The following is a 13,766-nucleotide window of genomic DNA, read 5'->3' as shown; positions in this document are numbered from 1 at the left end:
GAAATGACTTTTTATTTTATTATTATTTTGTTAATATAAAAGTACGTGGGTTATTTTAATATTTATGCTTCAAATATGGCTTCTACAATAAACCTCCTAATAAAGGAACACTTCGAAATAATATGAAATTAAATATTTGAACAAGAATTACTATGTCTTGCTCTAATATCTTAAATCAAGTTTATTTTCACGACGATTAAAGTCCAGGCTTTTTGAAATCATTGACACTGCTTTTTCAATAAAAATGGACCTCGTTAATTTATTAACCTTTTCATTGGTCATTTGCGAAATTATTTTGTTAAAAACCTTTCTGATTGTACACACAAGTAATCTAAAGTTGATATTAAAAGATGCTTGAGTTTCTGATTGACAATATCTATGTGGTTTTGGGGGCTAAGTCTTCCAACAATCTGTTGGAATTTCCATGGATACCAATTGCGCCCCGTTATTAGCAGACCTATTTTTGTATTCATATAAAGCAGAATTTATTCAAAATCCTATGCTTGGAAAAAAGAAAACCTTTTCTGTGGCTTTCAACTCGACATTTAGATAAATCGATGACATATTACCAATTAACAATAGTTATTTCCATTCATATGTCGACACGATATATCCCAGTGAGCTTGAAATAAAAGATACCACAAGGTCTGACACATCTGTTTCATATTTGGATATTTTACAAGAAAAAGACCTTAATGGTAATCTAACAAGATTTATGATAAACGTGATGATTTAAACTTTTCAATCGTCAGCTTCCCTTATTTATGCAGCAGTATACCCTCATCACCAGCATATGGGGTTTATATCTTTCAGTTGAATCGATACGCAAGAGCATGATCTACGTATGAACAATTTCTTAAAGAAGGTAAGTTATTGACAAACAAGTTGATGAACCAGAATATCAAGAGTCTCGTTTAAAGTCATCATTTTGTAAGTTCTATGGTCGATAAAATGACCTTGTCAGCAAATACAATCTATCATTAAGTAAAATGCTGACTGACTTTTTTCATACTAATTGTTAGGCCATTATTTACACACAGAATTGTCGACGAATTTTTCCCTTATTCCCGATCATGACAAGGAGCACACGGCGGGTGTTACCGGTCCGGTCGGCAGGGGATGCTCACTCCTCCATGGCACCTGATCCCATTACTGATGTTTTAGAGGTCCGTGTTTGCTCTGCTCCTGATTTGTATTGTTTGAATGGACTTTTGAGCTTGAATACATGTTCGTTATCTCCATATATTTCCTTTTCAGAGTATCTACATTTTGAGATTTATAATATAGCCATATTTAAAACATTCTCATTAAATTATACCCGGTATATACCCCGTGTACCGTAAATCAGTTTTACCTGTAGCACTTCCAATGGAAGCTAGGGTTTCAGATTTTCTTGTTATGACGTTATTTTTTCTTAATCTTTTACTACGACCGTCAACAAAGTAGATAAGATGAGAGTTAGGGTCAACAGCAAATGTCGTGATATTAGCTGATGAGATTCGAATGGCATTAGTCGTGGATTGTATTCCATTGACGGCATTGACTTCCAACATGGAAAACAATGTGGCGTTGCTAATAATAAATCCTTTCTCATAGAGCGACGAGTATTCTGTCAAAAGCAGCAAAATGAAACAGTTAACAATAGGAAATTTTTAAGTACTTAAGACTAACTTATTACCTATCATTTTTTTTAAAATGGTCTTGATAAGCTTTAAGTGATTTTCTTAAATCAATATGCTAAATGTTGAATTTCAAATATTCTATATATTTAGTATTTTCACCATTATGAATTTGCTCTTGAAAGTATGAATATTTCTCCTTTCTTACTAGTATTTAAGGAATTTAAATCGTATATTGATATACCCAAAATACCTCTACATGTTGAACCGTCCACAGATAATCTATAACCCTCAGCACATAGACATTTGCTTCCTGTTGGACTGTTTACACATATATGTTGACAACTTCTTGAAGCGCAAGGGTCTAAAAATTCATATACATATCATTCAAATAGTTATCACGAGTTAATTTAAAACCATTTTCAAAATTTTAATAGCTGATGACTAATTGAAATCTATATTCCACTAATGCACATTGATCATTCATCAGGTTTTAATAACAAATACTCATTTTATCATTTAAAAAAAATTTAAATGATTTTGACAGACAATGTTTGTACACAGTGTCACTATAATTAGTCACAGTAAAAGAATTTTGTTTAAAAGATATCCTTCAATACTGTATAATTTCAGTAACCAAAATTGAGGTAAAACCTATTTTATGAACAAAAAAAAGACATTATTATGTATGAAACTTCATACAAGATGCTGACAACTTCATACCAGCACGTGATTTTAATCTTTTTGCCTCGTAAATATGAATAGCAAACGGTTCTGCTGATGTGTTTACACCGTACATTAAAGACCCAGCTGTAGCATCATATCCAGCAATCAACCTAGCGCTCGAGCTAACAACATGTAGTATATTCTAGATGTAGAAAAATGTAAATATATAAAGCAAGCACTTAAAACAATTCAACAATTAAAAAAAGTGAGTATTGAGCAATGTTACAATCAATATGTACAATAGTATCATAATTATAAGAAAGAGTAAAATTTACATGAAGTTTAAGTGTTGGAACAATTACCCTATGAAAAACGACACTAGTCAGCAAGACTTGACTCTGCCGTTTCACTACTCGTCTGCTTGATCCGTCATAATTGCTGACCTCAAGAGTGTGTCTGTTCACATCTGCCCAAAACAGTAAATTATTGACAGTGTCAACAGTAAGGGATAGGACTCGTAGCAGACCAGTGTGCACTAATACTGTCCTATCCTTTCCATCCATGGAGGCCTTTTCAATGCGTGGATTCAAATCATTATCAGAGAAGAACATCAGACTGTTTCAATAGAGAAAAATTGATGAAAAGAAACAAAACTAGTGGTACTGTGAGTACTGAGCTCACAAAAATGATACCCCCACCTCCCATTTGATTATAATGGCAAACAATTTTATTCAGTGGTATAGGAGAAGTCGCGGATAAGAGATGGGTACCCTTCAATATTATAGAACGAATGGCAGTGCCCATGTTTTGCTATGGGAAACCCGAAATATGTGTCCGATCAAAAAGTAAAATAGGTGCACAATGGCACTATGTAACAAAGATTCTGTGAAAGTCTCATTAAATTCCAGTGGTATAAGAGGAGTTGCGAATAATAGATGGGTACCCTAAAGCGTAACGGACGGACGTGGAGACAGAAGGTCGGACAGACACCCCAATCACTATACAAGCGGGGGTACAACGATATTGCTTTTCAATTTTGTCATATAAACACGTTTGAAAAGAGGTTCGAGTTATCAAACCATACTGTTAATATGCAGAAATAGAGTTTTACTTTAATATGCAACTCTCCTGAAGGTGTAATAACAGACTGGTATTTTGTTTAAGATTCACGTCAACAGCGAAAAAAAGAACCCGAATTCCCAAAACTATCTTCCAATTCTTGTATTTCTGCATACTAGGGAATAAATGTTTATGAGATAAAAGATTAACAACAAACATTTAATTTTAACAGATTAATAAAAATAAATTTTGACAATGTGAACCGACATTTTAGGTTGAAATAAAATATAAGCATGTTTTTAACCCAGAAATACAAGCGGGGGTACATCGTAAACAAACCGGAGTGGCATACCTTTTCTCTTATAATGTATAATATTATATTTTTGTCGGAAACGATTATTTTGGGGTTTTCAGGATTTTTTCCTATGAAACACATGATGAATAAGTGCAATAAATATTATTTGTAAAACAAAATGTCCAACAAGCCCCTGGGTTGAAGGGGGGGGGGGTCTGTCCACAAGTACCTGTGGTCGAACACAATCCAATCCAATTCCAATCATGGAGCGAGCGCTCTACCGACTGAGCTACCGTGACGTTATTTTTTTTCCTATAGTATACATGATAAATAAGTGTTATAAATATAATTTATGAAGAAATGTCCAACAAGCCCCGGGGTTGAAGGAGGGATGGATCCTGTCCACAAATACATGTTTGAAACTTTACTAAATGTATATTTGTTCTCCCTTTATCAGGTACGAAAACGTATCAACAAATAATCGCCATTAATCTTAATGAGGCTCACGCTTAATCTTAAATGACTTATTTTTTGAGTTGTTTATGACTAAAAATGGATGTGAAATCACGGAAGCTATGGAATTTAAAATCGTATGAGCTACAGATACCCACCAGAATTGATATCTGAGTTCGTGTACAGTTTCAATCCATTTAGTGGTGTGTACACTACACCACTCTGTTTACATTATTATTAATAATTTCACATTGTATAAGTAAGAATTCAATTAGAAATAAAATAATAAAAATCTCTATGGTTTCGCAGAAAATTCCCACGTTTTACGCCCTTTTGAAAAAAAAAATCTATTCAGTTAACTAATTAAGTTTTTATACTCCCAAATGAAACAAAAACAACTGCCCAAGAGAAATCGGAACAAATGAAAAGTAATACGAAATAAATTCTATAATATTATAATTAAAATCAGTAATTAATTCCTCATCATTATCATCAAGAATCCAAATTTATAATTGTTTAATTATGTATAATTAAGAGTGTTGTTCGGAAAGTTCGTGGACTACCGTCATAACTTTTTTACTTAACGTCATATTATACCAAAATTTGGAAGAAATATTTCAACAGTAAATTCAAATGATGTGTGTTAATTTTTTTTTAATAAAGTGGTTTATTTCAAACGTATTTAGACTTTAAAAACGCGAAAATCGGATCACAGAGCAGGTCAAAATTTTGTAATGTACAATCAAGACACTAAATAATTTCTGAAGTCATATCTTCTGTAAAATGACACAAAAGGGAAAAAATTACAGATTCAAATTAAGAATTGTTTCATCGTTTCTGATTCTAAATTATGACTTAATATTTTGCTTCGTTGAAAAGAAATCAGTTTTAGAAAATAGGTAGTCCACTAGACAAAAAAGATGACGTCGTAGAACGTCACGGCGCAGCAGTTAACCATACAATTTTGTGTTGTACTCTGAAAAACTCCAGAAAAAAATTCCGAAAATTCCGAATGAAGTAGGAAATATGTCAAAAGCGAGCCATGCATGTAATAGTATATAGTACAAGCGGTATTTGAATGATAGACTACTCTGCTTAGACGATGGTGATCTGTGAGAAAAGGGATTATCTGTAAAAATCTTATCAAACATTGAAAAGTTAGTAACGTCATGCTTAGAGTTTGGCGCTTCACAGATGCTAATCTTGTGAAATCACACTTATGCAGTGAAAAAAAATATAACATTGACAAACAAAATGATGCTACTGGAACAATTGTTAGCAAAATAGATTTCAAATGATAGAGAAAAGTTTTAATGAGTTTACTGGTATTGGGCAATACTGTGTGAAATGTATAGGGATAGTATTTTTGAGAACCTCATGTCGGAATGTTTTTGACGTTACAGTGTTGTTGAGTTTGCTCCGTGGTTACAAAATGTGTTGATTTTAAAATCAAATAACATGAATTCTATTAAGGCACACATTGGAATGAAATTTCACACTTAAACAAAATTAATATTTTTATATATGATAATGTGTTCATTCTAAATTTCTTGAATATAGTATAACGAAGATTGGCATACTACACGAACTTTCCGAACAACCCTCGTATGTTTATTTTATTTTCTATTTTACATTAAAATTGTACATGTATTTAACAAGTAGGGGAGTTTTCCAGGTCATAGAGTGTTTATTTAAAATAATTAAATAAACAAATTATCCATATTATTCTATCAACCTTTTTCTAAATCATAATCATGGTCTGCAGTGCTGTTTATTAAATTAAATGTATTGACCATCGAGTTCTTCATTAATTTAATGTTTGATACGGTATCTCCTAAAATTTTGTGATTTATCCTTGAATATTACTAGTTCAGAGTCTCGATCTTAATAGAGTGTGTCATATGTAATGTACTTTGTTTCTCCTCTTTATAGCACAACCAACTTGATTGAAAAATGCGATTCCCTCCTTGCCACAATTTACAACACTTCGAATCATATTTTGACAACGATATCGGTCAAGATAAGAAAAACACAGTTATCTCCAAATAGCTTCAAAATTTCTCACATAGTTCACAATAAAACACATCATTCGTTCGATTGGCAATAGCTAGAAGTCGGATCGAGTTTTAACAGGGAAATAAAAAAAAACAAACAAACATGGCATAGTCAACGCCATTTTCCCTCGTTTACATCCAACATTCATGAATAGTTGAAGAGCACCGAAAACCAAGAACACATTGAATATTCACTGTGCATAATAATGATATGCGCAGCTGTGTGCACAGTAAAATTGTTCATGTAATTTTCAGTTGCCTTTGTTCGTGCAATTTTTGATTTTACGTTTGTGCATTATATACGCCTAAATTGATGTATTAAAAATGTACTAAAAAATAGAATTCGTGTATTGTTTGTTATGATTGTGTAAAAATATTTCAAGGTATGGTAATTTTTATCGACACGTGCTTTTTTATTTCAGCAAGCTCGTCTATAATATTGCGATCGTTGTGCAGGAAATACTTTCGACGAAATCAACGTTTTGTGGGGACGTGATTAGGCCCAGAACTTGATTATTAAGTACTTTTTCAAGTTTGAAAGAAATAAACTCGTGTGCCCTGCTGGATGCCTATTTCTGTATATATTTCTTTTCTCTTGATAACGTTTGTAAAGAATTGATTTACATGTACAAAAGCCGGAGAGGAATAAACACTTAAGGTTTCTTTTGAAATAATACCGCTTATTCAAAATTTAAAACGGAGCAAACTTGTTTGCAAGTGTGAAAGTGCAAAAATAAGACAGGGCAAAAATAACCCTCAGCTGTATACAGTAAATTGCATGTCCTAGTTTGATAATGTAAACAAACTTTTATTCGAGTGCGAGAAATATCCGCGAGTTTTGCGACATACTTAAATTCGCTGATATTAATCACTGCGAACCATTTATTTTGCTTTGTATTTGAAGAGAATGTTTCCCCAATTGCGAAAATTAATCGTCGCGGATTGATTTCAAACTGACAAATCGCGAATAAAAGATGACGCAAATAATAGTTGGTTTACAGTATTCAAGTAAGAAAAACATTTTTTAAAACTTTAAAATAATACTTCTTAGACATTTTTCTTTTAAAAGAGTATGGTTTGACTCTCACTAAAAGACGTAATGTTTGTTTTCATTATCTAATAAACCTCCAATTGTATTTTCCAAGTGTTAATATATAAATGGGTCATCGTCTTTGTTAAGATTGAAGCATGGCTAATGCTGAGGAAAATTTTAAACAAAATCAAACTCTGATAAATTCTAAATGTACTTTGTTCCAATTGCAACAAAATTAAAACAAATACTGGTTTCAATTTTTACCCCCCTACATATGATACCGGGGAAATTATAAATGTCTTCTCCGTCTTTCCGTCTGTCTGTCTTTCCATCCCTGTATTCTTCACGCTTGAAGATACTAGAATGATTTTTGTTAAGTATGTCTTAAGTGATAAGTTACTTTTCAAATAATCAGTTTATTACTTTTTGATGATTTTGGAGAAAATATGGCTTTAAGACCTAGAATCCCAACTTTAAAGGGAGTAATACCTTAGATACAACCCTCAATACATTTTATATATTTAATCTAAAAAGCACAAATCAGTCTTATTACATTGGATGTCAGAAAGTGTCTCCTTGTACATGTTGTACCAATTTTTTTTATATTTGAAAGTCTCCAGAGCCTGGGAATCGGGGAATAGAGGTGGCTCACTTAATTTCAAATACATGTCAGTAAGTTACAGCTTCAAATGTTTGATAAATAAAACTGTCATTGTCGTGTGTCCTTACAGGGTCGCACATGGTTGATGTTTCGATAAGTTGTTCGGCTATTAATGTCATTCTTAACAGCACTACCCTCATGCAATTTTAACAAGTAGTCATAGATGAACATAGATGAACATAATTTGAAAATTTGACTGAAAATTCACAAGTCAAATTTTTTTTTACAATAATTTTAATAGTGTTGTATTTCCAGGTTTTTGACTGTGCGAAGGTGGCATTTTGTTCAATTTTGTCAAAAAAAATCAAGGGAAATGAAAATAACAATAAAATTTCACTTTAATTTGTTTAATTAGATGTATTTATTTGATTTTAATTGAAAAAAAAAAATCATTATAATAAAAAAAAGCTATTTTATGGACTTATTATGTGAAACCTTTATTGGAATATGATATTGCCAATTGACTAATGGGTGTACCTGTTTTTGAGAAACTCTCCCTCTGTAATAGTATTGACAACACCTTTATTCTTCTTACTCATCATACCCTAGCATGAACAATTCTAATATTTTGGCACAATTTTTTGAAAAAAACACAAGTAGGTCCAGTACTAGGGACCTACCATAAGTTAAATTTATATATTTCGAATCTCCAATCCATGCGCTCTAATTTTGTGATCTGTGCAGATTTCTTTAATGTTGCACTGAATCTTAACAACCTCTCCATTAGCTTGAGGCCAATACGGTAGCGTTCTGTGATGTTTGAATCCTCTCCACGCTAAGAAATTTTCAAATTCGTCTCAAATGAATTGTCTGCCGTTGTCTTAGACAATCCATGAGTTGCAAAAGTTCTCACTAGTCGTCAAATAATAGTTTCTGAGGTTACAGATTTCATGATTTTGATTTCTGGGTATCTGATATAGTAATTAATAATTACTAATACCTGTTCTACGGTTTGAAATGGCCCGCATAAATTCATGTCCAATTTATTCCAAGCTCTAGTGGATTGTTCTGACATTTTAACGGGAGCTTGTTGATTTGCTTTACAAACCATTTGACATGCATAACAAAACGGCGGTTTTAAAACCTTCGTCCGTTTTTGGCCTGCAAACTTTTTCTCGTAAAAGTGATTTTGTTTTAACGACTCCTTGATGAGACTCATGTGCAAGTTCTCATGTTCTTTTTCGTAGGGTTTATGGGATGATTATTCGAGTATGTTTTATTGTAATCGATCTTCAAACTGATAACGCTGATCGTTAAATTGTAAAATGGCAAAATTTTGTCCGATCTAGTCAAGTTTCCCGAAGCTATGTTTCCGTACTTGTTGCAGCGTAGGGTCATTTTCGGATTCGCGTTTGATTTCCTATAGTCATTGCCCTTAGAACATTATGAAATCACATTATCTTCTGCGCTTGTTTGTTCTTGATTTGGAGTATCAATGTTTGTATTTTCCTGGCGTGAAATTACATCAGCAGCGTTTTGGCTTCCGGGAGTATAGATCACCATAAATTTAAACGACTGTAGTGTCATGATCCATCGTTATATTATGGCAGATCGTTTGTATGTTGGTGTAAATATGTAGGTGAGGGGTTTGTAATCTGTCAAGATGGTAAAATCTACTCCATATAAATAAGTTTGAAATCGTTGACATGTCCATACAATTGACAACACTTCTCGTTCAGTTTGAGAGTACTTTCGCTCCGTATCAGTAAGGGTGCGACAAGAGTAAGTCACCGAGCGAAATTCTCCGTCATCTTGTTTCTGTTCTAATATAGCTTCGAGCCCGTAAGGACTTCCATCTACGATTAGTCTTCTTTCTGCACTTTGTATTACGCCCTGACTTCTGATGAAATTATTAACTCTTTGCGTTTAATTAACGCCTTTGCTTCATTGTTTCCCCATTGTTTCTTATGGAATATGGAATAGCTTAGATAAAATATTTTATTTTAATCTTTTTTTCACTATTAAATTCAACAGTAGTCTGCAAATTGGTTTATTGTCCTTTTTGCTGTCATCTTTCGTTTATCCGGGTCATTACTCCCTAGTACCTGCTCCGCCTAGGTCATTTCCGCCCAAGTCAGAGCGTGTTTCATTCAGCAATGTCAGTTGTGGAGGGAATAGTAATGGAACATTTCAATGAAGAAACTAGATTCCTTGCACCAAATCTCCATTTGATAAAGAGATTGGCGAAAAGATTTGACATGTCAAACTTTGCAATATTCGATCTTTTCCATTTATATTGTATAACTTTCCATTTGTATTGTATAATTTTTATTTCTATTGTATATTTTTTTATTTGTATTCTATAATTTTCCATTTCTATTCTATAATTTTTATTTGTATTCTATAATTTTCAATTTGGATTTTATAATTTTCTATTTAGATTGTATAACATTTATTTGTTTTCTATATTTTCCAGTTGTATCGTAAAAAATCATTTATATTGTATATTTTTTTTATTTGTATTGTATATTTTCCATTTGCATTGTATAATTTCTTATTTGTATTGTATAATTTCTTATTTGTATTGTATAATTTCTTATTTGTATGCGATAAATGTATCCGAGGATTGTTTATTTATTTCGTTACGAAGGAATTCATTGGTCATTAGTCTGTATAAAATGTTCAAAACGAGCGAGATGTTTCAAATGCCTAACACAAACTTAGTCTGGTACCCTTCCCACAATCCGATCGCGCACTCTTTAATGACTGCAAACACAAACTCGACTCCTCTCATTGCGTGGATGCTAGATTTTGTCGAATCGGATTGTTTATTTTATTTCTCTTTTTAATTCTCTAGCAGGAGAAAATATTTATTTCTAATATAACCAGAGAAAAGGGAAAAGAAGAAAATCTGCCCAAACCCGAAATCTCAGTTTCTTTGGTCTGGGGGTAGATCCCACCACTCAAGATCAATTTATTTATTTTCTCAGTCAACATTTCTAAGAACAGATCATTTATTTGCCATCTGCCAGCGCTCCCTTTTTAGAATCCAATGACCGGGTAACATGCACGCAAATACATATGAGCCCAGTTTGCTTTGAGCACCCGAAACATCTCCAACCCGATAGAGGCTAAAACTTGACCAATGAAAGCCTTCGTAACAAAACAAATAAACAATCCGCGGATACGATACAAATGAAAAATTATCGCATACAAATAAGAAAATTTACAATACAAATAAGAAATTATACAATGCAAATGGAAAATTATAGAATACAAATAAAAATTATACAATACAAGTGAAAAACTATACGATACAAATAGAAAATTATAGAATACAAACAAAAATTATACAATACAAATAAAAGTTATACAATACAAATGGAAAAAAAATTAAATCGAATATTGCAACGTTTGACATTTGACATGCCATATATAGATTCAGAAGAAAGTTCCGTCCTGAGGAGCCAGTGAATCTAAATTTCCAGGTATATAGATTATTAACGTTTTCTTTTTCTCGGAAAATATACCACTATCCACATGCCACATCCATCATGCTTCTTTTTAGATGTCGCCGATATCAATGCAGATGGACAGAGGCACTTAATATTCAGTTCCCCTTTCCGACTATCCCTGCTGAAGGACACTATATCTGAGTATTATATATATACCGGTATATATATATATATATATATATATATATATATATATATATATATATATATATATATATATATATATATATATATATATATATATATATATATATATATAATCAAAATACCCAGATACCAAACTCATTGTCGGTGCTATATATTGTCACAGATGAAAATGAGTTACTTGTCAGATTTATCTATTATAAATTATTAAATTATGTTAATTACATGTAGCCATGGGTGATATGGCCAGATGGACTGTGCTTTGAGTGACTTAATTATTGTTTAACGAAAAATATAATCTTTAACTCTATTTGTAAATCAAATAACTCATGTCATATGTTACTCAAGTTTGTCAATTATCATTCATGACTATAAAATTTTGTTAACATTCGGAGAGTTGGAATTGGGACGTCCTTGATACTGTCTGACCCAAGAGAAATAAAGATCTGCAAATCTTAAGGCGGTTTTTATCTTATTACCAATAGTCCACCTCAAGTTATTTGGATTTTAGTTTAAACAAATATGCACGAATGTGTATTACATCCTTAGGTTGTACCTAAAGTTTTCCGTAAGACTGGCCAGCAGATGTGTGCAACAGGGCGGTCAAAAGAAACAATTTCCGTTTGCCCTAATGTCAAGGAGAAAAAAGGAAGACTATATGATGGTGAGGCAAATATAAACCGACAAAAATGCGCATGCTTCATTGACTCATAAAATTATTCCTGTAAAATATTATTGAAAATCAGAGACATAACTTCTATTTTCCTGATCCTTCAGGTTTTGCAGGCCATATTAGAACGGCTTGATGAACCAGCTGTTGGGGAAATTATGCTGGACTTTGAAATTAATTTTCATTTTCCTATTCTCATTACACAAATGAAAAAAATAGTACTTAGTATATGAAAGAAAAATGTTAAGGATTATAAGTGAAACTAAATAGCAATTTCCCTCCGTTAGCGGCTTTGCCGGTATTTCAATCCATGGATATGTCTTCCATTGGACACATGCATTATGGAGACATGTGACATTGGACTAGCTGCCACCTATCGTGAGAAAAAGGCAACTCAATGGTTTATTAAACAGTTAATGGCCCTTCCATTTCTCCCTTTAAATGACATCAAAGCCACGTTCCGGGCAATGCAAGAAAAGGTTGAACCATCTTCTTCTCTAAAGTCCCTCAAAGACTACTTGGAGAGACAGTGGATTAGCAACGCAGTATTCCCTATTCAAGCCTGGTCCATCTACAAGCAGGAGATTCGTACCAACAACGATATCGAAGGTATGTATTGGTATTACTATTTCATGTTTACCTCAAATATTTAACCCCTCCCTCCCTGCCCCCCCCCCCCTTAATTTTATTGACTTGATTTTTATTTTAAAAAGAAATACCTAAGATGGCACAATCGTTTCAATGTCAAAGCTTGGCACGGAAACATCGGATATTACCGCTTGATTCCTCTGCTGCCGAAGGAGACTGAAATTGTGCACGTCCATGTTTCTGCGCAGGACCTCTCTCGTGATGCAAGAACAACCAGCTCAAGGGTGGAGAAGAAATTTCGGCAAGCTTGGGCGGACTATGACTATGAAATAATCACTACAAGCCACTTCCTGCGAATTTGTGGAGATGTCTATGGTAACACTGAGTAAATTCCTCTTTCGAAATCTGATAATCCGGTGTTTTTTGTTTGTTAGTTTGTTTGGGTTTTCTTTCTAGATAATCTGGGTTTTTTTCATTGTAAAATTAACTGTGATTCGTGAGATTTGGCTACTTTGTACATATTGTATACATTGTAAATATGTAAATATTGTATTTCAGGGTTTTTCTAACATTAATAGCATTTTTTTAAGGTTTCTGTTTTCTTTGATCTCTTATCTTTTTTTAGCTTTAAATATGTACAAATTACTTAAAAACCTTGTAAATATTTACATTTCTAGTTTCTTAACATATTAGTATCCTTTCTTTTAAACAATTATATTCATTTTACGTCAGATCAATTCCCCCCTTTTTGTGGAAAGATTTAGAGTGACAGAATGTAATTTGAAACTGTTTTATGTTTTATTCGTACCTACATGTATCACTGTTACGAAATAAATCGATAAAAAATTTCCAGATTTTTTTGTTTTGGTTTGGTTTGTTTCGTGTTCGATTTATATTATATTATTTTAAGGTAAATTTTTGTCATTCTAATTAAATATAATTAAATTTATTAACTTTGGATTTAATTTTTTTCTTCAAAATTATAGTCTTAACGAGGAGGCCTCCACGTGGCAAAGGCTGTACCAATTATTTGCTTTTATGAAATAATTAAATTATTTTTTCCTGTAAA

At 32.6% G+C, this 13,766-nt stretch overlaps 1 protein-coding gene across 1 annotated transcript; it reads left to right on the top strand.

The window, feature by feature from the left end:
* Positions 1–12,450: 12,450 nt before the first annotated feature.
* On the top strand, positions 12,451–13,086 carry LOC133192431 (uncharacterized). The gene is made up of 2 exons (XM_061328439.1): positions 12,451–12,718; positions 12,860–13,086. The coding sequence occupies exons 1-2, from the start codon at positions 12,451–12,453 to the stop codon at positions 13,084–13,086; spliced, it is 495 nt and encodes a 164-aa protein (XP_061184423.1).
* The last annotated feature ends 680 nt before the right edge of the window (positions 13,087–13,766 follow it).

The sequence above is a fragment of the Saccostrea echinata genome, unplaced genomic scaffold, assembly GCF_033153115.1.
Source record: "Saccostrea echinata isolate AGI-Se365-2 ecotype Australia unplaced genomic scaffold, CSIRO_AGI_Sech_v1 ptg000025l, whole genome shotgun sequence".
Taxonomy (NCBI): Eukaryota; Metazoa; Mollusca; class Bivalvia; order Ostreida; family Ostreidae; genus Saccostrea; species Saccostrea echinata.
This window is presented reverse-complemented; position numbering and strand designations above follow the sequence as displayed.

Excerpts from the sequence above, each read along its gene's own strand:
- LOC133192431 (XM_061328439.1), top strand. The coding sequence starts at position 12,451 with ATGGAGACATGTGACATTGGACTAGCTGCCACCTATCGTGAGAAAAAG. Across the intron at positions 12,719-12,859 it reads TACCAACAACGATATCGAAG|CTTGGCACGGAAACATCGGA; the intron begins GTATGTATTGGT and ends TCAATGTCAAAG.